This window comes from Mobula birostris, chromosome 23 (genome assembly GCF_030028105.1).
Source record: "Mobula birostris isolate sMobBir1 chromosome 23, sMobBir1.hap1, whole genome shotgun sequence".
Classification (NCBI taxonomy): domain Eukaryota; kingdom Metazoa; phylum Chordata; class Chondrichthyes; order Myliobatiformes; family Myliobatidae; genus Mobula; species Mobula birostris.
The window spans coordinates 56,587,102-56,610,400 of record NC_092392.1 but is presented as its reverse complement, the minus strand read 5'-3'; the positions used below and the strand labels follow the sequence as shown (position 1 = coordinate 56,610,400).

The following is a 23,299-nucleotide window of genomic DNA, read 5'->3' as shown; positions in this document are numbered from 1 at the left end:
ACAGGCCATTTGGCCCAACTAGTCTGTGCTGAACTATTTAAATTGCCTAGTCCCATCAACCTGTACCCGGACCATAGCCCTCCATATCCCTACTATCCATGTATCTATTCAAACTTCCCTTAAAGGTTGCAATCGAGCTCACATGGACCACTTGGACTACTGGCAGCGCGTTCCACACTCTCACAACCTTCTGAGTGAAGAAGTCTCCCCTTGTGTTACCCTTAAACTTTTCAGCTTTCACCCTTAATCCATAATTTCTAGTTGTAGTCCCACCCAGCCTCAGTGAAAGAAGCCTGCTTGTATTAGCCCTATCTATAACCTCATAATTTTGTATATCTCTATCAAAATCTTCCATCAGTCTTCTATGTTCCAAGGATTAAAGTCTTAACCTCTTCAGTGTTTCCTTATAACTCAGGTCCTCTAGTCCTGGCAACATCCTTACAAATTTTTTTTGTACTCTTTCAACCTTATTTATGTCCTTCCTGTAGGTGGGTGACTAAAACTGCACACAGTACTCTAAAGTAGGCCTTGCCAATGTCTTATACAACTTCAACGTAACATTCCGTCTTCTCTACTCAATACTTTAATTTATGAAGGTCAATGTGCCAAAATTTTTCTTTATGACCTTATCTACCTGTGATGCCACTTTCAATGAATTATGGATCTGTATTCCCAGATCCCTTTATTTTACCACACTCTTCAGTGCCCTACCCCTCACTGTGTAAGACCCACCCCGGTTGGTCCTACCAAAGTGCAACACCTGACACTTGTCTGCATTAAATTCCATCTGCCATTTTAGCCCCATTTTTTCCAGCTGATTCAGATCCCGCTGCAGGCTCTGATAGTCTTCTTCACTGTCCACTACACCCCCAGTCTTAGTGTCATCCACAAATTTGTTGATCCAGTTAACCAGATTATTGAAATAGATGACAAACAACAATGGACCCAGCACTGGTCCCTGCAACACTCCATTAGCCACAGGCCTCCAGTCAGAGAGGCAACCATCTACTACCACTCTCTGGCTTCTCCCACAAAGCCAATGTCTAATCCAATGTACTATCTCATCCTGAATGCCCAGTGACTGAACCTTCTTGACCAGCGTCCCATGCAAGACCTTGTCAAATGTCCATGCAGACAACAACAACTGCCTTGCCTTCATCTATTTTCCTGGTAACTTCCTTGAAAAACTACAAGATTGTTTAGACATGACCTACCACGTACAAAGCCATGCTGCCTACCATTAATCAGTCCATGTCTATCCAAATACTTATATATCTGGTCCCTTAGAATACTTTCCAATAAATTTCCCACTACTGATGTCAGGCTCACCAGTCTATAATTTCCCGGTTTATTTTTAGAACCTTTCTGAAACAGCGGAACAATATTAGCTATCCTCCAATCCTCCAGTACCTCACCTGTCACTAAAGATGATTTAAATATCTCTGCTAAAGCTCCTGCAATTTCTGCACTTGCCTCCCATAGGGTGCGAGGGAACACCTGGTCAGGCCTTAGGGATTTATCCACCCTAATTTGCCTCAAGTTTGCAGACACCTCCTCTGAAAACTATGTCGGATCCATGAACTCACAGCTGCTTTACCTCTCTTCTTTAGATTCCGTGTCTGTCTCCCAAATAAATACAGATGCAAAAAATCCATTTAAGATCTCCCCATCTCCCTTGGCTCCACGCATAGACTACCATTCTGATCTTCCAGAGGACCAATTTTTTTCCCTTGCAATCCTCTTACTCTTAACATATCTGTAGAATTTCTTGGGATTATCCTTCACCTTGTCTGCTGGGGCAACTTCATGCTTTCTTATAGCCCTACTGATTTCTTTCTTAAGTGTTATTATTTTTTATTTGCATAGTCTGAAATTTTTACACATTCATAAGTTCTATTGTATTTCTTTTTGTCCTATAAATGACTGTAAGAAAATGAATCTCAAGGTAGTATGTGGTAACATGAACATACTTCAGTAATATATTTACTTTGACTTTGAAGCACGGATAATATGGTCAACTGGAAGTTTATGAATACTTCTCTCAACAAATCATAGAACATAATTGAAATTTGACTGATTTTGACTCTCCTGTGAGCTTAACAAGAAAGGGCAGAACACATGCAATTCCATCTTTGGGTCTGAATATCACTGGTTTGCACCAGGATTAACACAATCCATGTGTAATACCATGGATCATTTAACATCTTCAAAATATAATTTGCTTGCATTGAGCTAATTCTTGAAAATGTAAGCAAAATTGTTATATTCCTAGTAATTATATGCACTTGACTTAAATACGAGCTGGAATTCAGTACGTGGTCTGTTGCATGAATTGCAAAACTTTCCTGTGGATGCATTTCTAAGAGCTTTTTGCAAGATGTGTAAGTACTAATAAAATTGAATTCATGCATTAAGGTAAAGTAATGTGCTTTAATTTTACCCAAAACAGGATAAGGCACGTAAAGACAATGAACTACCCGAACTTTTCCAAATTTTGGAAAGGAATATGGCTTCCGTTCAGAGGTTACGCAAAAATCTTAGAGAAGTTAGCAAGGTAATGTTGTTCAATATTGTGTATCACTCCAAACTTATTTGCTCTTGTAAATAAAAGATTGGGGTTGTTAGACATGAGAGCATGTTGTTACAACTTAGCTTATCATATTTAAAAGAGGCATTTGTAATATAATTCAAGGTTCTGAAGGAATATTTTTTTCCTTTGATGGGGATTCGATTAAAGTGTCATTACCTGAAATTTTGAGTAGGGCTAAGGAGCTGGTGGTGGACCTGAGGAGGGCTAAGGCACTGGTGACCCCTGTTTCCATCCAGGGGGCCAGTGTAGACATGGTGGAGGATTACAAATACCTGGGGATACGAATTGACAATGAACTGTACGGGTCAAAGAACACTGAGGCTGTCTACAAGAAGGGTCAGAGCCGTCTCTATTTCCTGAGGAGACTGAGGTCCTTTAATATCTGTCGGACGATGCTGAGGATGTTCTACGAGTCTGTGGTGGCCAGTGCTATCATGTTTGCTGTTGTGTGCTGGGGCAGCAGGCTGAGGGTAGTAGACACCAACAGAATCAACAAACTCATTCGTAGGGCCAGTGATGTTGTGGGGATGGAACTGGACTCTCTGACGGTGGTGTCTGAGAAGAGGATGCTGTCCAAGTTGCATGCCATCTTGGACAATGTCTCCCATCCACTACATGATGTACTGGGTGGGCACAGGAGTACATTCAGCCAGAGACTCATTCCACCGAGATGCAACACTGAGCATCATAGGAAGTCATTCCTGCCTGTGGCCATCAAACTTTACAACTCCTCCCTTGGAGGGTCAGACACCCTGAGCCAATAGGCTGGTCCTGGACTTATTTCCTAGCATAATTTACGTATTACTATTTAATTATTTATGGTTTTATATTGCTATATCTATACTCTATTCTTGGTGGGTGCAACTGTAACGAAACTCAATTTCCCTTGGGATCAATAAAGTATGACTATGACTATACATGTGTCATGTTCCTGACACACAGGGTAGCAAAAATCAATCAGTTCAATTGAAAATAACCAAAACATTTTAATTTCAGCTTTGTTATATGAAGGATATAAACCAGGATAGGGTAGATGAAGTTAAGATCAGCCATAGTATAATTACTGTAAATTGCAGAACAAACCTGGCGGGCTTCTGTATGTTTTTGTTTTCCTTTATTTTGTGGTTACAGAGGGGCATGGATTCTCTCACTCTTTACAAATAATGCTACTAATTTCTGGGTCCCAGTAATCCACGGCAACGTAGCAGTTAGTATGACGCTATTACAGCTCGGGGCATCGGATTTCAGTCCTGGCATCCTCTGTAAGGAGTTTGTACATCTGCCCATGGAATATTGTCTTTTTTCTGAATGCTCTGGCTTCCTCCTACAGTCTAAAGATGTACCGGCTAGTAGGTTAATTGGTCATTGTAAGTCATGCTGTGATTAGGCTAGGGATAAATTAGGGGTTGCTGGGTGGTGCTGGAAGGGCCTATCCATGCTGTATCTCTAAATAAAATAAATAAAAATGAATAAAATATCTTTGCACAGTCATAGGGAGAAGATACAAACTCCGTAAGGCAGTGGCTGAAATGAACGCTGGATCTGGGTGCTGTAATAGTGTTATGCTGACCACTATGCTACCTTACTGCTTATATCAAGCATTAAAAAGGAAAGGACCATAAATGTTTAAAATGTTTAATTTATAAGAGGCATAGATAAGTTAGGTAGTAACAGTCTTTTCCCTGGGTAGAGGAGTCCAAAGCTAGGAGGGCGTAGATTGAGAGGGTAGAGATTTAAAAGAGATCTGATGGTGACGTTTTCATACAAAGGGTGTTGAGTACAGTATATAGCTTGAGCTGCTAGAGGAAGAGGGCGCGACAGATACTGTAGTATCATTTAAGATGCACTTTGATAGGTACATGCAGGTGTGAGGCTAGCCGGATATAGGGCAAAGGTTGGAAATTGGATGGTCACCATAGTTGGCATGGGCTGAAGGAGCTCTATCCATGCCCTGTGAAACTGTGACATATGAAGAATGTCACTGGGTAACAGCACAATCTTAATGAAAACCGTGTTTATATTTACTCTTTAAATAATTTGGTATGCCATTTGAAGTAGAATGCATTTTAGTTCATTTAATTTAGCAACATTACAGTTTGAGCTGTGATTTTCACTATTTCAATTGTGTATTGTTTGAAATAAATGTTGTGGGTCTGCTCCTTCAGTGGCAACGTTACATGAAATGTGATGGAACTCCTGATCCAACGATTCCTCAGGAAATTAATAGCTTCATAAATCTTTCCAAGGAGGATCCAGATAGAAATATTAAGTCGTTGTTTGAAGGAAGTAGAATAATACTAGAGGTAAGTATATAACTTAAGAAAAACTTTAATATAAGTCTTTATTTCACTAATGTAAGTTTATATCTAGCTACTTCAGTTTGTTAGCTTTGGAGTGAGTTTCAAGAGATGCTTCTGGCCATTGAAGTATCTGTGAATGCACAGACAGAAGCAACCTCCCTCCCGTAGCATACCACAGAGTCCAGCATGTGCAGTGCCTGATCCACATGCTGTCACTCTTTCCTCTGTATCCCTCTGTCACTGTTCTCCCTCAGGCAACGGATGAGCTCTCCTGTTTGGAAATTGACCCTGATAGATTTCCTAGAGGTGTACTGAAATAGATCTCAGACTACCGAAGACAACGAAATCTCATCTCACCAGAGTTCCTGTAGTGCAGTGGCTTTCATTGTAGGAGCTGACTTTCATACAGATGTCAGAAGTCATGGAAGGAGTATACAACCTTTCTCACCCAAGATCCAGCTTTAGCATCAGTGCTGTCAATGGAAGATTTACACAGCAGAGAGAACTTCCACAAAATTATGTGTGTTTCCTGTACATCTGATATTGATTAGGAGAACATTTACCTATGGGAATAGTGTATGACCATTCAGCTTCTCTATAATCCTCATGATTTGACAAACCTCTATAAAGTAATGTGGTATATACTTCAGCCCGTACAGACAGCATCCAGGAAGCTCTGAGCTACTCTTCAGATGTTTCTGAATTCAGTGTGAGTGGCCCATTAAATGGCATTGCAGTACAGCAATCAGCACTGTGGAGATCTACGACTACCAAATGATAGTAGTTCCGTGGACCAGTGTTGTATGGTTAATTTCAAATAAGTGTCACGTGACCAGCAACAATGACTATAGAATTGAGTTGGGTTTTAAAAACAAATAAACATTTATTAACTCAGCTCAAAATTAGTAAAATGATAAACAAACGAAAACCTTAACAGGAAGTAAACTGCTATGCAGCCATTTAACAAACCGTTAATCTCAGTACTAGTTCTTAAAGTGGTAAATGTGAAAACAGTCTTAAAGTGGTAAATTCAAACACAGTTCTTCGAATGGTAAGTTTGAAAGTCCAAGAGATTTATACAGTCAATTAGGAGAGACTTTCCTAAAGTAAAGAATTCCTCGAAGACTCAACGTTACTGCCGATCCCAGCCGGAACCTGCCTTGTCCGCAGGACTCAGAACGATGGAAATAAAATGGTTTAAAGGCACTGACCATTTTCCTCCATAGACTAGATACTGCACAACCTTTTCTGCTTCTTTTAGCAGAGGTTATCTCATGCAGATCACTCTTACTTGAACAAAATCAATAATGGTCGATCCTCTCAAAAAAACTGCCGAACGATTCCTTCAGGTTCCCGTCTTCGCTCTCCAATATTACTGAAAAGGTACATCAACAAATCTGGCAGCTATTGGTGAAACTGCTGGCCCAACACTTCTGTACCTTACAATAGACAGTAAAACTCCGTTTTAAAATTAAACTGCGTCATAAAACTTATATACAGTGTAGCGGAGTATCTGACTGACGATCTAACTGAGAACTAACTGCGTCCCCAGGGGTCTACACTTATATACCTGGTGAGAACAGGTCATCACGTGACCTCACATCAGCGGGAAAATTACATCATGTGACCTCTGTAAGACCATTACATCATCCTCATAAGACAATCACAGGATATCCATGAAGTATGTAACATAAGATAAATAATGGCACTGCAAAAGGATTACTAGCTTCATATCCAACACTAACAACATGTCATATCAATACATCGGGCATGCAAATATACACCAATTAGAAATGCCTGTTTGAATTTCTGGAATGGTACATTGTGAACTGGAAATGGGGACTACTGTATAATGCTCTTAGCCTTTAGACTGCATTACAAGGCACTGATTTTCTCTGTGTTGTCTGACTAGAAGCCTGATACAAGGTTTACTGGGTTATTTCCTCATGTATTTTTTGGACTATTTTCTTTTAACATTGAAAGCATTTAATCACAGACATCCCACCCTGCAAAAACTCATTTCAGGGAGGTAGCACCATCAATTTGCAGGAGACTCCCGGAACTTCCGGGAGAGGTGGGACGTCTGCAATAGAGTCGCTCCTTAACAGCCAGCCAGCTAGTTTAAATAACGTTAGCTATGCTAATGAATGAATGACACCTGTTAAACCCACCTCAGCATGTCTTTTACAGTCTTAACCCCCCATGGGCAATAGAAAAGTCACTGTTGCAAACAGTGCAGCGAGCAACACTGTCATTATTTTTGACCCCTATTAGGCAGGGGTACACTTTAGTGTAGTCTGGGATGACGTATGTTTTATATTTTCTTTTTTTGGAACACTCTGCCATGGTGCACTCTCGCTCGCGCTCTCTCTCTCTCGTGGTCGCTCTCGTGCTCTCTCTTGCTTTCTCTCGCTCGTTCGCTCTCAAAAAAATCGATTTCCGTGATATCGTATATAATTTGCGGGCATCAGGGAGCCACTATTAATATGCGGGAGACTCCCGGAACTTCCGGGAGAGGTAGGATGTCTGTAATCAGTGTTCTGAATGTAAACGTAAGAGAGTGTGCAGATGTTCGAAATCCAGAGCAATGCACACAAAATGCTGGAGGAACCTGGCAGGTCAGACAACATCTATGAAAATGAATAAACGTTTTGGGCTGAAATCCCTCATCAGAACTGGAAAGGAAGGGGGAAGAAACCAGAATCAGAAGGTGGGGAAGGGGGAGAAGGTAATAGGTGAAGACATCCTCTCTCCCCCACCCACCTGGCTTCCAGTTTGTACTCCTGCCCCTCCTCCCACTTTATTCTGGTTTCTTCCCCCTTCCTTTTCTGTCCTGATGAAATGTCGATTGCTTATTCATTTTCATAGATGCTACCTGACCCAGTGAGTTGCTGCAGCATTTCGTGAGTGTCCTGCATGTTATAGTCTTTTAAACTGCCCTCTGACTCTCACTTTTTCTTCTTGCAGCTTTTAGATGAATTAGAAATGTTATTAAGAGACACTCCATCTGATGAGTTGCTTGAGACAACTACATCCCAGTACCAACAAACCATTTGGGATCTGCAAACTCTTCTCTCCAACATCAATGACAGAGCAACAGATATCCTCCTACAGGTGAATGTATAATCAGTAACTGTACCGAAAATCATCAAGGACATCTCTATCACACTCTAACAGACTCTCAAATGGTCCACTCGCTCATTAAAAGGTGGAACTCTTGATCTTGTAATCTATCTCATTGTGGTCCTTGTATTTTATTTGTCTACCTAAACTGCACTTTCTCTGAAATTACAACCATATATTCTTCATTCTGTTTCTCTTTTTGCTACCTCGGGTTAATTATATTTTGAATGATTTGTCTGGATACCATGCAAATAAAAAGCTTCTCACTGTATCTTGGTACTTGTCACAGTAATAAACCAATACCAATACCAATATATATTAAAATTCTCCTGGCTAGATTAATTAAATGGCAGTCGTGCACTGGTTAGGTTATCAGCCCAGTGTTTCAGAGCCCTGGCCTGATATTTCAGGGATGTGAGTTTAAATGTCACTAATGCAGCTGTAGAATTTAAATTCAGATAATGATGTATTTATTTTAAAGTAGCCAATTGTAATGATGATTACAAACTACTGGAATGTTATAAAAATCCATCTAATTTGTTAAGTTTCACATAGATCTTAAAATGTGCATGGTCTATTCTTCAGTTGTGAACAGACTAAAAGGTGTTACACAGACTGCCACTCACCACAAACATGTGTCTGAGAACGTTGTAGCATTACCCCTTTTCAACATCCTGTGACTAACAATTTTCATGGTTTCCAGTGGGCTGAGGGTTTATCCTTTTACCACCCACTGGGTCACTTGGTCTGGTGCAATGGCTTTGAAATGCGACAAATTACAGGGGCAGTTGTCGTTGGTTTAACAGCAGCATACGACACTGTGAGTCACAGAGGCCTTCTACTGAAATTATCTAAAATGCTAAAGAATGAAACCACAGTCAAAATAATACGAAGCCTCCTAGAAAATTGCAGAATTTTTGTAGAAATGAATGGAATTAAGAGTAGGTGGCGTCCACAAAAAACGGACTACCACAGGGATCAGACCTGGCACCTCTACTATTTAATGTTTACACAAACGACCAACTAACCAACTAACCAACTAATGCGACGACCTATGCACAGCAACACAAGCTAACTCCTTCCAAGAAGTTGAACTACAACTTACAGCAATCCTTGAAGCAATGAAGCAGTATTAAGAAAAATGGTCTGTGAACCCAAATCCATCAAAAACTCAAGTGTGTGCATTCCACCTGAGGAATCAAGAAGCAGCTCGGAAACTCAAGATCTTCTGGTGTGGGAAGGAGCTCGAACACCATCTGACTCCTCTTGACACTGGATAGGACGCTCTCATTTGCCACCCACATCCAAAAACTCCGAGGAAAAGTTGGCTCTTGCCATTCTCTCTTGAAAAAATTAACAGGCACGAAACAGGGAGCTAATGCTCACATACTTAGATCAACTGCCCTAGCACTCTGCTATGCACCTGCAGAATACTGTGCACCTGTGTGGGGCAGATCAGCCCATGCGAAGAAAATAGACCTGTTGCTTAATGAAGCCTGCTGAATAATCACGGGCGCACTGCGCCCCACACCCACTAATGTCATTTACAGACTTGCAGGCATTGCTTCCCTAGAGATCCAAAGACACACTACAACAAAAATTGTAAAAAGTAAACAGAACTCGGATCCTTGGCACCCACTACATCATCATGTGCCAGTTTCCAACCTCCTAAAATGGAGGGAAAGCTTTGCTACAGTGGAGGAACTACTGCACGGAACATCCCCCCAAACATACAGGATTGACCTCTGGCAACAAACAGAAGCCAGAACCCCACCGAACAATACAGTGCAAGACCCCACAGAAATTGAACACGTTCTGCGCAACTGCCCACTCTCACCTGACTTAACTGATGCTGACCTGCTCAACATCAACCAAACAGCACTAGAGTGGCTGGCTGTCTGCTGTGACAAGCTATGATGAAGAATGTCCTGTGTGTATATGGCCCACTTTCAGAAAACAATGTACTTGTTAAGTACTAGCTAGCTCCTTGTTTTCTACAACGCGTCTCATGGGCTCTGTCATTTACTGTGTAAATCCTTGCCCTGGTTTAACTTCCCAAAATGCAGCATTGTACGCTTGTTTGAATTCTGTCTGCCATCCCTTTACCCACTTTTCTAGTTGATCTACCTTCTGTGTAACCTTCACTATCTACTGTTACACGAATCGGCCCTTGAAATAATGATCAGAAAGGCACAGTGAGAACCTATATTTACCAACAAGTAACCTTTATTGTCTCAATTAAAAGCATATGGGTTCACATACTAACTACTTGTGTGTATCCCCCACTAGAATTCCCTGACCCTCCATGAACAGTCAATGAACAGAAAAGGTATTACCTGGGAAAGGAGTCTGCTGGCCAGGCATTCCTCGTGGTCCTGATCTCCACGTGTCCCTGGGGTCCTCCTTATTTGCAATGGTTGTTCTCTGGTTGCTGGACAGTCACTGTCATTATGTATTTGGAGCTCCTGATCCTTATAGTGTCCCTCATCAGTTGAATTGAAAGATCTCCATCACATTGGCTCAAGGTCACCTGACGTACTTGGGTCACCTTCTTACTGGCTCTAGTCCAGGGCTACAACCAATGTTGTTCTATGTTTCTGCCCCAGCCTCATTCTTTTTAGCTCTGACTGGTTCAAACTAGTCAAAACTAGGTGACCCAGATACTGAGTCTACAAGATTACTGATCGCGTCTCCGGTAAAGGCCAATTTATACTTGTGCGTCAAATCGACGCCGTAGGTACGACGTAGCCGCGTACCCTACACCGTACCCTACGCCATACCATACGCTGTAGCCTGACACGCACCTCCCCAAAAACGTAACTACGTGTCGCGGCGACGCAGACCGCAATAACTGTGATTGGTCTGCTTGGTAGCATCACATTTCCTCCTACGCTGCAATAGCTTCCCATTGGGCGACTGAAGAGCAGGGAAGGAACTCTGGCTGCAATGCTTTCCGTAAAGCTTTACAGACCTCCGAAGTTATGGAGGACCCTGTGCTTGGCGCCACGGCCTGTTGACTTCCACCTGAAGCTAAAACTCGAATGGTGATTGCCAGTCTCTGAGTATACTCTGCATACACTGATGTGAAATAAATGGTTGGAGACGATGAATCAAATCGTCATATCTACCTGCTGACATCCGAAAATATTTGAAATGCATTTCCTCGTCCATGTCTCTCAGTGGCCGGACAAGCACAGAAAATTCACCCTCCTTCAGTTTCAGTCGCCATTGTTCGAAGTTTGAGTTTCTTCGTGTTGAGTTTCAACACGAAGAAACTCAACACAGTGGCATAGAAACCCCACCGCCAACTAGTGGTTTGGTGGTGAATTGCAGAGCGACGCAGACACACCAACGCACAAGTATAAATGCTCACAATGGCGTAGCCCACTTGTGTAGGCTATGGCATAAGCTAGTACACACAAGTATAAATCAGCCTTCAGTCTGCCACTTTACATAATATATAGCTACTCGTCTGAGAATGGTCTCAGGTTTCACAGCTCATTACCAGAAGCTCCTTGTGTCCACATTCAATTGCTCTGATTAGATTTTCCCAGGGCAAGAATCAGTTCAGAATCTACAAAATGGGGGGAATCAAAGATATTTAGTTTGTTTGCTCCCCCTGCGCTTAATTCATCCGAATCCACTAATTTGTGGACAGTAGTTCCTTCTGCTCAATACTTTCCTCCTCTTGATCTAAAAAAAATATCTTTGGGATCTTTATCCTCCCTCCCATTCAGTTGACTGGCTATAGGACTGTGAGCCCAGTAGGTGTGCAACACATAATTCTAACATTTACTTACTAAATTCACACACTTTATATACTGAAAGTCATCTCTGCTGTTTCATGAAAGCGTTACCCTCTAATTTTGCATTATTTCAGCCTTCCATCTTCTCAATTGATATAAATTAAGCAATACATTTATCAGTGTACATAAAATTAGTATTACAGCAGCATCTCACCCACAGGTGTATTTGAACATTTGTTCCCCAATTCCAAAATTTACTCCAAAAGCCTAGGTCACTCAATACTTCTTTTACCTTACCAGCATGTGTTTTTATTACTTTAGTGTATTTAGTACATTGATGGATTATCTGTCTTCCTAGCCTCCTCCACAACACGTGTCCAATCTGCAGTGAATTAAGGAATTGGTAGCAACTCAGTAACAACATAGTCCCACAGATATTGATCTATATCAGTGTGTTGGATCTTGAAGTTCTCCAAAGTCACATTTACTGTGGTGAGATTGTGACTTTCCAAAGGGCATTGTCACCATCCCTTGATATAACATGTGACTGCTGTTGCTATGTAATACGTCTGGTCCATCAATGCATATTGTAAGAAAGACTGATTATTCATGGGCAAAATAGACAATGAACAATTTTCATAAGATGTTCCTCAACAATTCAGCTGATGGATCTCCATCACGTTGGCTCAAGATCAAGTGACCTACTTGGGCCACCTTCTTATTGGCTCTAGTCCAGGGCTACAGTCAATATTGTTCTATGGTTTCTGGCCCCAGCCTCTTTCCTTTCAGTTCCTTTCCTTTCCTTCCAGTCAAATCTAAGTGACCCAGACACTGAGTTTAACAAGATTACAGATCACTTGTCTGGTAAATCTGCCACTTTACGTAATTATTACAAATCTGCTACTCGTCTGAGAATGGTCTCAGGTTTAGCAGGTCATTAGCTGAAGCTCCTTGTGTCCACATTCAATTGCTTTGATTAGATTATCCCAGGGCAAGAATCAGTTCAGAGTCCACAAAATGAGGGGATCAAAGACAATTGATTTGTCCTTGGTTCATCCAAATCCACTGATTTGTAGACTAGAGTTCCTCCTGGCCAGCACTATCATACCACAAATTTTGTCTACGAAGCACGGCAGCTACATTCTTATAGAAATCACTAATGTATACGATGAACAACTGTCCACTGGCAAAGTTCACCATGGGAGTTGGAGGCCTGATGTCTGTGAGTCCACGAGTGCACTGGAGGCCTGGAGGCGGCCTGTCCTGTGGTTAAAGGACTGACCTGGGTGGAAGGGCACCACTGCTCGATACAAGAGGACATGGCTTTAAGGTAAGGGGTGGGAAGTTCAAGGGGGATATTAGAGGAAGGTTTTTTACTCAGAGAGTGGTTGGTACATGGAATGCACTGCCTGAATCAGTGGTGGAGGCAGATACACTGATGAGGTTTAAGAGACTACTAGACAGGTATATGGAGAAATTTAAGATGGAGGGTTATTGGGAGGCAGGGTTTAAGGTTCATAGAAACATAGAAAATAGGTGCAGGAGTAGGCCATTCGGCCCTTCGAGCCTGCACCGCCATTTATTATGATCATGGCTGATCATCCAACTCAAAACCCTGCCCCAGCCATCCCTCCATACCCCCTGACCCCTTTAGCCACCAGGGCCATATCTAACTCCCTCTTAAATATAGCCAATCAACTGGCCTCAACTGTTTCCCGTGGCAGAGGAATTCCACAGATTCACCACTCTCTGTGTGAAGAAGTTTTTCCTAATCTCAGTCCTAAAAGGCTTGCCCCTTATCCTCAAACTGTGACCCCTCGTTCTGGACTTCCCCAACATCGGGAACAATCCCCCTGCATCTAGCCTGTCCAATCCCTTTAGGGTTTTATACGTTTCAATCAGATTCCCCCTCAATCTTCTAAATTCCAATGAGTACAAGCCTAGTTCATCCAGTCTTTCTTCATATGAAAGTCCTGCCATCCCAGGAATCAATCTGGTGAACCTTCTTTGTACTCCCTCTATGGCAAGGATGTCTTTCCTCAGATTAGGGGACCAAAACTGCACACAATACTCCAGGTGTGGTCTCACCAAGGCCTTGTACAACTGCAGTAGTACCTCCCTGCTCCTGTACTCGAATCCTCTCGCTATAAATGCCAGCATACCATTCGCCTTTTTCACCGCCTGCTGTACCTGCATGCCCACTTTCAATGACAGGTGTATAATGACACCCAGGTCTCGTTGCACCTCCCCTTTTCCTAATCGGCCAGCATTCAGATAATAATCTGTTTTCCTATTTTTGCCACCAAAGTGGATAACTTCACATTTATCCACATTAAATTGCATCTGCCATGAATTTGCCCACTCACCCAACCTATCCAAGTCACCCTGCATCCTCTTAGCATCCTCCTCACAGCTAACACTGCCGCCCAGCTTCGTGTCATCTGCAAACTTGGAGATGCTGCATTTAATTCCCTCATCCAAGTCATTAATATATATTGTAAACAACTGGGGTCCCAACACTGAGCCTTGCGGTACCCCACTAGTCACTGCCTGCCATTCTGAAAAGGTCCCGTTTATTCCCAGTCTTTGCTTCCTGTCTGCTAACCAATTCTCTATCCACATCAATACCTTACCCCCAATACTGTGTGCTTTAAGTTTGCACCCTAATCTCCTGTGTGGGACCTTGTCAAAAGCCTTTTGAAAATCCAAATATACCACATCCACTGGTTCTCCCCTATCCACTCATCCTCAAAAAATTCTATGAGATTTGTCAGACATGATTTTCCTTTCACAAATCCATGTTGACTTTGTCCGATGATTTCACTGCTTTCCAAATGTGCTGTTATCACATCTTTGATAACTGACTCCAGCAGTTTCCCCACCACCGACGTTAGGCTAACCAGTCTATAATTTCCCGGTTTCTCTCTCCCTCCTTTTTTAAAAAGTGGGGTTACATTAGCCACTCTCCAATCCTCAGGAACTAGTCCAGAATCTAATGAGTTTTGAAAAATTATCACTAATGCATCCACTATTTCTTGGGCTACTTCCTTAAGCACTCTGGGATGCAGACCATCTGGCCCTGGGGATTTATCTGCCTTTAATCCCTTCAATTTACCTAACACCACTTCCCTACTAACATGTATTTCGCTCAGTTCCTCCATCTCACTGGACCCTCTGTCCCCTACTATTTCTGGAAGATTATTTATGTCCTCCTTAGTGAAGACAGAACCAAAGTAATTATTCAATTGGTCTGCCATGTCCTTGCTCCCCATAATCAATTCACCTGTTTCTGTCTGTAGGGGACCTACATTTGTCTTTACCAGTCTTTTCCTTTTTACATATCTATAAAAGCTTTTACAGTCAGTTTTTATGTTCCCTGCCAGTTTTCTCTCATAATCTTTTTTCCCCTTCCTAATTAAGCCCTTTGTCCTCCTCTGCTGAACTCTGAATTTCTCCCAGTCCTCAGGTGAGCCACTTTTTCTGGCTAATTTGTATGCTTCTTCTTTGGAATTGATACTATCCCTAATTTCTCTTGTCAGCCACGGGTGCACTACCTTCCTTGATTTATTCTTTTGCCAAACTGGGATGAACAATTGTTGTAGTTCATCCATGCAATCTTTAAATGCTTGCCATTGCATATCCACTGTCAACCCTTTAAGTGTCATTTGCCAATCTATCTTAGCTAATTCATGTCTCATACCTTCAAAGTTACCCCTCTTTAAGTTCAGAACCTTTGTTTCTGAATTAACTATGTCACTCTTCATCTTAATGAAGAATTCCACCATATTATGGTCACTCTTACCCAAGGGGCCTCTCACGACAAGATTGCTAATTAACTCTTCCTCATTGCTCAAAACCCAGTCTAGAATAGCCTGCTCTCTAGTTGGTTCCTCGACATGTTGGTTCAAAAAACCATCCCGCATACATTCCAAGAAATCCTCTTCCTCAGCACCTTTACCAATTTGGTTCACCCAATCTACATGTAGATTGAAGTCACCCATTATAACTGCTGTTCCTTTATTGCACACATTTCTAATTTCCTGTTGAATACCATCTCTGACCTCACTACTACTGTTAGGTGGCCTGTACACAACTCCCACCAGCGTTTTCTGCCCCTTAGTGTTACGCAGCTCTACCCATATCGATTCCACATCTACCCGGCTAATGTCTTTCCTTTCTATTGCGTTAATCTCTTCTTTAACCAGCAACGCCACCCCACCTCCCCTTCCTTCATGTCTATCCCTCCTGAATATTGAATATCCCTGAACGTTGAGGTCCCATCCTTGGTCACCCTGGAGCCATGTCTCTGTGATCCCAACTATATCATAATCATTAATAACAATCTGCACTTTCAATTCATCCACCTTGTTACGAATGCTCCTTGCATTGACACACAAAGCCTTCAGGCGCTCTTTTACAACTCTCTTAGCCCTTATACAATTATGTTGAAAAGTGGCCCTTTTTGATGCTTGATGTTCGGCACAACATTGTGGGCTGTGCTGTACTATTCTATGTTCTATGTTCTAAAGTGGCTTGCTTGTTTCGTTGTTGTTGTTCTGATATTATTGTTGGTGTTACTTGTGTTGCTAAGCTGAGCATTGTTGGCATGCTACATTGGTACCAGAATGTGTGGTGACACTTGTGGGCCGCCCCCAACATGTCCATACGATTGTTAATGCAAATGATGCATTTTATTGTATATTTCGATGTTCATGTGATAAATAAATCTGAATTCTGGACTTGAACTTCACCCGATCAGCTCTTGATTAGTGGAATTGGTACAAAAACAGCTTAGGGTGTTCCTAGTGAGCCATTTTCCCTCTGATCTATCAGAAAGCTGCACATTCACCTCATACTCAAATTCATCCCAATTTCAAAGTCTGTGTGTTATTCCTGCTACCACTGACAGTGGAGTTCACAGCAGTCATTCTAGCCACTTGTCACGATGAAGCTTTTGTGCAGTGTTAGGTATTTCTGTGCAGCATTTTGACCACTTCTTTTCTTCCTGGCTGGCCACAACTTCCTAGTTTAGGTGGTGCTACTTTGTTGAGAATGTGCAGGCTGCTGACACTACTTGGCCAGGCCTGTCAATGATGATTCTATAGCTGCCATTCAGCACAACCGCCACTTTATCTGAGCAGTGTTCCTACACTCAGCAAGCGCAACGCTGCAACAACACAGTTGAACATAGAGGCTCAAATCATGGTGGTGTGCCCACTTTCAGCACCCCACCAGCCCTCATTACCCAGTTTGAATTTATAAGGTTACAATTGTCATTATTTGCCATGCTCCCAAAGTGATTCTTGAACGAGAATGTCCAGTGTTGAGTTCATCCGAAGTTAAATGAATTTGCACACTTCATAAAATGGGTTCCCTCTCTGTTTATGTTTGTTTTTTTTTTCTGTTTACCTTTACTGCACAGATAGAAGAGGCAGACTTGTGTGCTGTTTGGATTTAGTGTAAATTGATCCAAGTCAAGGTCGAGTTTGCTGTCATATGCATAAGTAAACTGTATGTGATGTGATTTGATGGCATTTGTGTGTCTCGAAGGATAATAGAGTGTGGCATAAGCCTGGGTGGTAGGTATGGAGATCCTGGGATACCCAGTTGCCAAGATCCCCCTCTCAGACTCACTGGTGTGGTCCAAAGGAAAACAAAGCAATGTGTTTGGCACCAGCTTGGGTGCAGGAGCTGCTGGCAGGATGTTCAGTGATGCCCAGCTGCCTTTGGGGCTCCACTCTGGATTTTGTCTGGGTTTACTCATCTCTTCTGAGGCTGCTCACAAGGCAGTGGGGCTACTTATCCATAGCTGGGAATCTGGTTCACAAGCACCAGAGCGTGTCCACATGCTGGTGAGCCTGTCTGCTACATGTGCAGGGGCCTGACCTCCTCCCTGTCCTCTGTAGTTCAACCTGAGTCCAAAGGAATGCAGCTTCTGTGTGTTGTACTTTTCATACGTTAAAAAATATGATAGCTCAATTAACTGTACCTCCTGCCAGACGGTAGCTGTGAGCAGTACAGTTAGCCAACATGCCCAGTGCAATATTATAGCATGACTTGATTCACTTAAGTACAGAAAAATGGCTGTGAGGGATTAAGATAAGCACAGGTTAGAGTGTTTCAGTTGTTTAGGCTGTAGAAATTCACCCTTACAGAAATCATAACACAAAAACTTGAGACAAGGAATAAAGTTTACTCTCACAGAACTTATGTGGGAACAAAAGGTAAATCAAACACATTTTTTTTCAATTCACATTCCTTAACTCATGTGCAGTTGAAGTAGTTTTATGTTGTTCAGAGTCATGATACAGGCCATTTTCTATGAATGCAACTCCATAACATGGGGTTGCCTGTATTAGGTAATTTACATTTTTAAAAATACTTGTGGTATTTATGTTAACATTATATAATTTTTTGTTATTGTTTTAAATATTTTACTACTATTTTACATTATTTCCCTATGTTAAAAATATGATAGCTCTATTAACTTTAATAGTTTTTGAATGTCAGAGGCAAATCAAAGCAAATCATAAATCAGATTTCATATGTTGTAGTTGGCTGTCAATTTTTTTCTCATCCCCTTCACAGGCATGTCATGTTCTGACTCCATGACAGGACATTTTTGTGGAAGGACCTGCACTGAGCAGAGCCTTACTGATGGGGAGTGACTTCCTTCAGTGATGCACACAAGTGCACTGCGATTGGTGGGAAAATGAAGGATAGAAAACATAGAGGAGGGGGCCGGCTGGTGGTGCAATGACATCGGCGCCGGGCCCGGGAGCGGAGGTTCCCGGGTTCGAAACTAGTCGGGTCTGCCCCGAACATGCTTTCCATCCATGCTGGGTTGAGTGTCGAGACCATAACTCGACCACGTAAAACAAAGGGAAAATGCTGTGAAAGTGTCTGTGTGGGGAGTGGCATGCCACACAGTCTCTCTCACTCGCTCTGCGCCTTGGAAAAAGCCATGAAAAATCCATCATCACGGACGCATGCACAGACTTGCACGCATGCAGGCACACGCCAAAAAAAAAGAAAACATAGAAAACCTACAGCAGAATACAGGCCCTTCGGCCCACAAAGCTGTGCCGAACATGTCCCTACCTTAGAATTTACTAGAGTTACCCATAGCCCTCTATTTTTCTAAGCTCCATGTACCTATCCAAAAGTCTCTTAAAAGACCCTATCATATCCGCCTCCACCACCTTTGCCGGCAGCCCATTCCATGCACTCACCACTCTCTGCATAAAAAACTTACCCCTTACATCTCCTCTGTACCTACTCCCAAGCACCTTAAACCTGTGCCCCCTTGTGGCAGCCATTTCAGCCCTGGGAAAAAACCTCTGACTATCCACACGATCAATGCCTCTCATCATCTTATACACTTCTATCAGGTCACCTCTCATCCTCCTTCGCTCCAAGGAGAAAAGGCCAAGTTCACTCAACCCGTCTTCATAAGGCATGCTCCCCAATCCAGGCAACATCCTTGTAAATCTCCAATGAACCCTTTCTATGGTTTCCACATCCTTTCAGTGGCGACCAGAACTGAGCACAGTACTCCAGGTGTGGTCTGACCAGGGTCCTATATAGCTGCAACATTACCTCTCCGCTCCTAAATTCGGTTCCACGATTGATGAATACACCGTATGCCTTCTTAACCACACAGTCAACCTGTGCAGCTGCTTTGAGCGTCCTATGGACATGGACCCCAAGATCCCTCTGATCCTCCACACTGCCAAGAGTCTTACCATTAATACTATATTCTGCCATCATATTTGACCTACCAAAATGAACCACTTCACACTTATTTGGATCGAACTCCATCTGCCACTTCTCTGCCCAATTTTGCATCTTATCAATGTACTGCTGTTAACCTCTGACAGCCCTCCACACTATCCACAACACCCCCAACCTTTGTGTCATCAGCAAACTTACTAACCCATCCCTCCACTTCATCATCCAGGTCATTTATAAAAATCATGAAGACTAAAGGTCCCAGAACAGATCCCTGAGGCACACCACAGGTCACCAACCTCCATGCAGAATATGACCTGTCTACAACCACTCTTTGCCTTCTGTGGGCAAACCAGTTCTGGATCCACAAAGCAGTGTCCCCTTGGATCCCATGCCTCCTTACTTTCTCAATAAGGTTATGCCAGGATGCTGTTTGTTGACCACAGCTCAGCATTTAACACAATAATTCTTACAGTTCTGATTAAAAAGCTCCAGAACCTGGGCCTCTGTACCTCCCTCTACAATTGGATCTTCGACTTCCTAACTGGAAGACCACAACCTGTGGGGATGAGAAATAACATCTTCACCTCAGTGACAGTCAACACTGGTGAACCTCAGGGTGTGTGCTTAGCCCACTGCTCTACTCTCTCTACACCCATAACTGTGTGGCTAGGCACAGCTCAATGGCCATCTATAAATTTGCTGACAATACAACTATTGTTGGCAGAATTTCAGAAGGTGACGAGAGGGTATACATTAGTGAGATAGATCAGCTGGTTGAGTGGTGTTGCAATGACGAACTGCGAGTGGTCTCAACATCAGTAAGATCAAAGAACTGATTGTGGACTTCAAAACGGTAAGGTGAGGGAACACACACCACTCCCCCTAGAGGGATCAGAAGTGGAAAGAGTGAGCAATTTCAATCTCCTCGGTGTCAATATTTCATAAATATCTTACCTGGACCCAACATATCGATGCAGCAGCTATATTTCATTCGGAGTTTGAGGAAATGTGATATGTCACCAAAAACACTTGCAAATTGTTACAGATGTGAAAATGAAGAGCATTCTAACTGGCTGCATTACTGTGGTGGGAAGGGGGTGCAGTCTGGTACTACCTAGGATCAAAAGAAGCTGCAGAGTGTTGTAAACATAGCTCCATTATGGACACTAGCCTCTGTAGAATCCAGGACATCTTCAAGGAGCAATGCCTGAAAAGGCGGCATCCGTCATTAAGCACGGCCATCACCCAAGTTGTGCCTTGTTCTCGTTGCTACCACCAAGTAGGAGGTATAGAAGCCTGAAGGCAAACACTCAACTATTCTGGAAAAGCTTTTTCCTCTCTGCCATTCGATTTCTGAATGGACATTGAACCTACGAGCACTACCTCACTACTTTTTATTTCTATTTTTGCACTGCTTATTTAATTTAACTATTTAATATATACATACTTACTATAATTCAAATTATGTATTGCATTGTACTGTTGCTGCAAAGGCAACAAATTTCACAGCATACGCCCGTGATATTAAACCTGGTTTTGAAGTAAAACTAATTGCCCTGGCCAGGAAATTAAGAACCTATGCTATGTCTTGATATTCATTGCAAAGCAATGAGAAGATTTGGTGGACACTTCATGTACTAACAGCTCCTTACTTATATTTAATCACAAAAATATATTTTTTAAGATTTAGAATTAAGAGTTAGCGATGCAGCATGGTAACAGGCCCTTCTGGTCCAATGGGCCTGCACACCCCAATTATACCCAATTTAATCTACTAACCTACTGTCATGGTCCGGTCCGTAAAGTCTACATTCTGGTTCACGGTCCGGTCCATTGATCCTTATTCCAGGTTTTCCGGTTTATAACACCTGTACAACTTTGGAATGTGGGAGGAAACCTGGACACCTGGAGGAATCCCATGAAGTCATGAGGGAACTTGCAAACTCCTTTTGGACAGCAGCAAAATTGAACCTCTAGTTGCTGATGCTGTATTAGCACTAACTGCTATGCTACCACCCTTATAAATTAAAATTTCTTTTTCAGAAAGCTATTGATCTTGTTGACATTGAGACTGGAAACATGCAAGAAGTAGTTAAAGATGAAAACATCACTCTTTGTTTGTGGGCAAACTTCAACAAAAATCCCAGGTAGGCACATTGAATGCAAGGATTTTCCCCACTTTATTGTTTGCAATTTTGGATAATCAATAAGTAAAACTTAAACACGAAGGCCAAACTTTTTTCAGCAGTTGATCGACACTCAAGAAATACATCTAATCTAATTGGTCACTTTTGATATTGGTGCATTTAGTCATTTAGCTAGTTAGTAAAATATTAGTTTATTAAAATACTACAAGATTGCTGCTAAGATAATGCATTAGCTGACATAATGTCTGGTGCTTATTCTATTCCAGATTCAAGGGCTATGAATTTGTTAACAATCATATGGAATTTGAACTCCCTCGACCCCTGGCTATGTGTGATATTGCTGTACGAATCTTACACACCCAATATGACCACATATCTTGCCATATACCTCAGTTTCAAGCTCAACAAAAAGCTTTTATAAGTAAGCCTTATCTACTTGTAGTTGAGGAGGACACGGAAACACAGGTTCAAGACCAGGAAGCCATTGAAGACCAGGGAGCCATTGAAGACCAGGAGGCCATTGAAGACCAGAAAGCTGTTGAAGAACAGAAAATCACTGAGTCCAAGTATACTTTGGAGGCTAAGCTACTGATTGGTGAAGAACTAAGACTTCCTCGTCCAATGAGAACCAGGGTATGGAATGTTGTACTGCAATTTACAAATACATTTAAACGATGACAAATTATTTATAACATGTTCAAAGTAATTGAATGCCATAAGGCCATAATGAGACTATAAGACATAGGAGAAGAATTAGGCTATTCAACCCATCAGGTCTGCTCTGTCATTTGATCATGGCTGATTTATTATCCTCTCAGCCCCATAACCTTTGATGCTCTGACTAATCAAGAACCTATCAACCTCTGCTCTAAATATACCCAATGACTTGGTCACAACAGCCATCTGTGGCAATGAATTCCACAGATTCACCATCCTCTGGCTAAACAAATTCCTCCTCATCTCTGTTCTGAAGGAACATCCTTGCTTTGGAAAATCTTTCTCACAATTCCAAGGAATGTGAGGGTTTGAAAATAAGCTTAATCCAGTGTAGAGCCATATTGTTCCTGTTTTGGAGTCTCTTTTTGCCCTGTGGGAAGCCTGGCCACTTGTTTTCTGACTGAATTGTTGTCAGGGCTAGAAAGCTAGATAATCTGTAAAGCTCCCTCCTAATAGCTAGTGTGCTGAGAATGGATCTGGAGATAGTGATATGTTCCTTGTGTGAGATGTGGGAAATTTGGGAGACCTCCAGTCTCCCTGATAACTACACCTGCATGAGGTGCATTGAGCTGCAGCTCCATAGAGACCGTGTTAACGGAACTGGAGCTGTAGCTTGATAACCTTCAGTTTATGGGAGAATGAGGAGGTGATGGATAGGAGTTACAGGGAGGTAGCTGAAGGAGGCAGGTCCCTGGATGACTGCCAGGAGAGGGAAAGGGAATAGTGCAGAGCAGCCCCGTGGTTGTTCCCCCAATAATAAGGGTAGAGGGGGTCACCTGCAAGGGAGAAACTGCAGCGACCAGGTCTCTAGCACTGAGTCTGGCTTTGTGGCTCAGAAAGAAGGGAGGAGGAGAGGAGTCCAGTATTGATAGGGGATTCCATAGTTAGAGGAGCAGGAATCATATTCTGTGGATGTGAAACAGACACCTGGATGGTATATGG

At 42.3% G+C, this 23,299-nt stretch overlaps 1 protein-coding gene across 3 annotated transcripts in view; it reads left to right on the top strand.

Moving 5' to 3' along the window:
* The window catches only part of dnai7 (dynein axonemal intermediate chain 7), a 112,161-nt gene that overhangs the window by 20,837 nt on the left and 68,025 nt on the right, over positions 1–23,299 (top strand). For all 3 annotated transcript variants that reach the window (XM_072241615.1, XM_072241617.1, XM_072241618.1), the window contains exons 4-8: positions 2,450–2,554; positions 4,756–4,893; positions 7,858–8,004; positions 21,537–21,640; positions 21,907–22,273. In XM_072241615.1, coding sequence (XP_072097716.1) covers positions 2,450–2,554; positions 4,756–4,893; positions 7,858–8,004; positions 21,537–21,640; positions 21,907–22,273 — 861 coding nt within the window. The remainder of the gene's footprint in view (positions 1–2,449; positions 2,555–4,755; positions 4,894–7,857; positions 8,005–21,536; positions 21,641–21,906; positions 22,274–23,299) is intronic.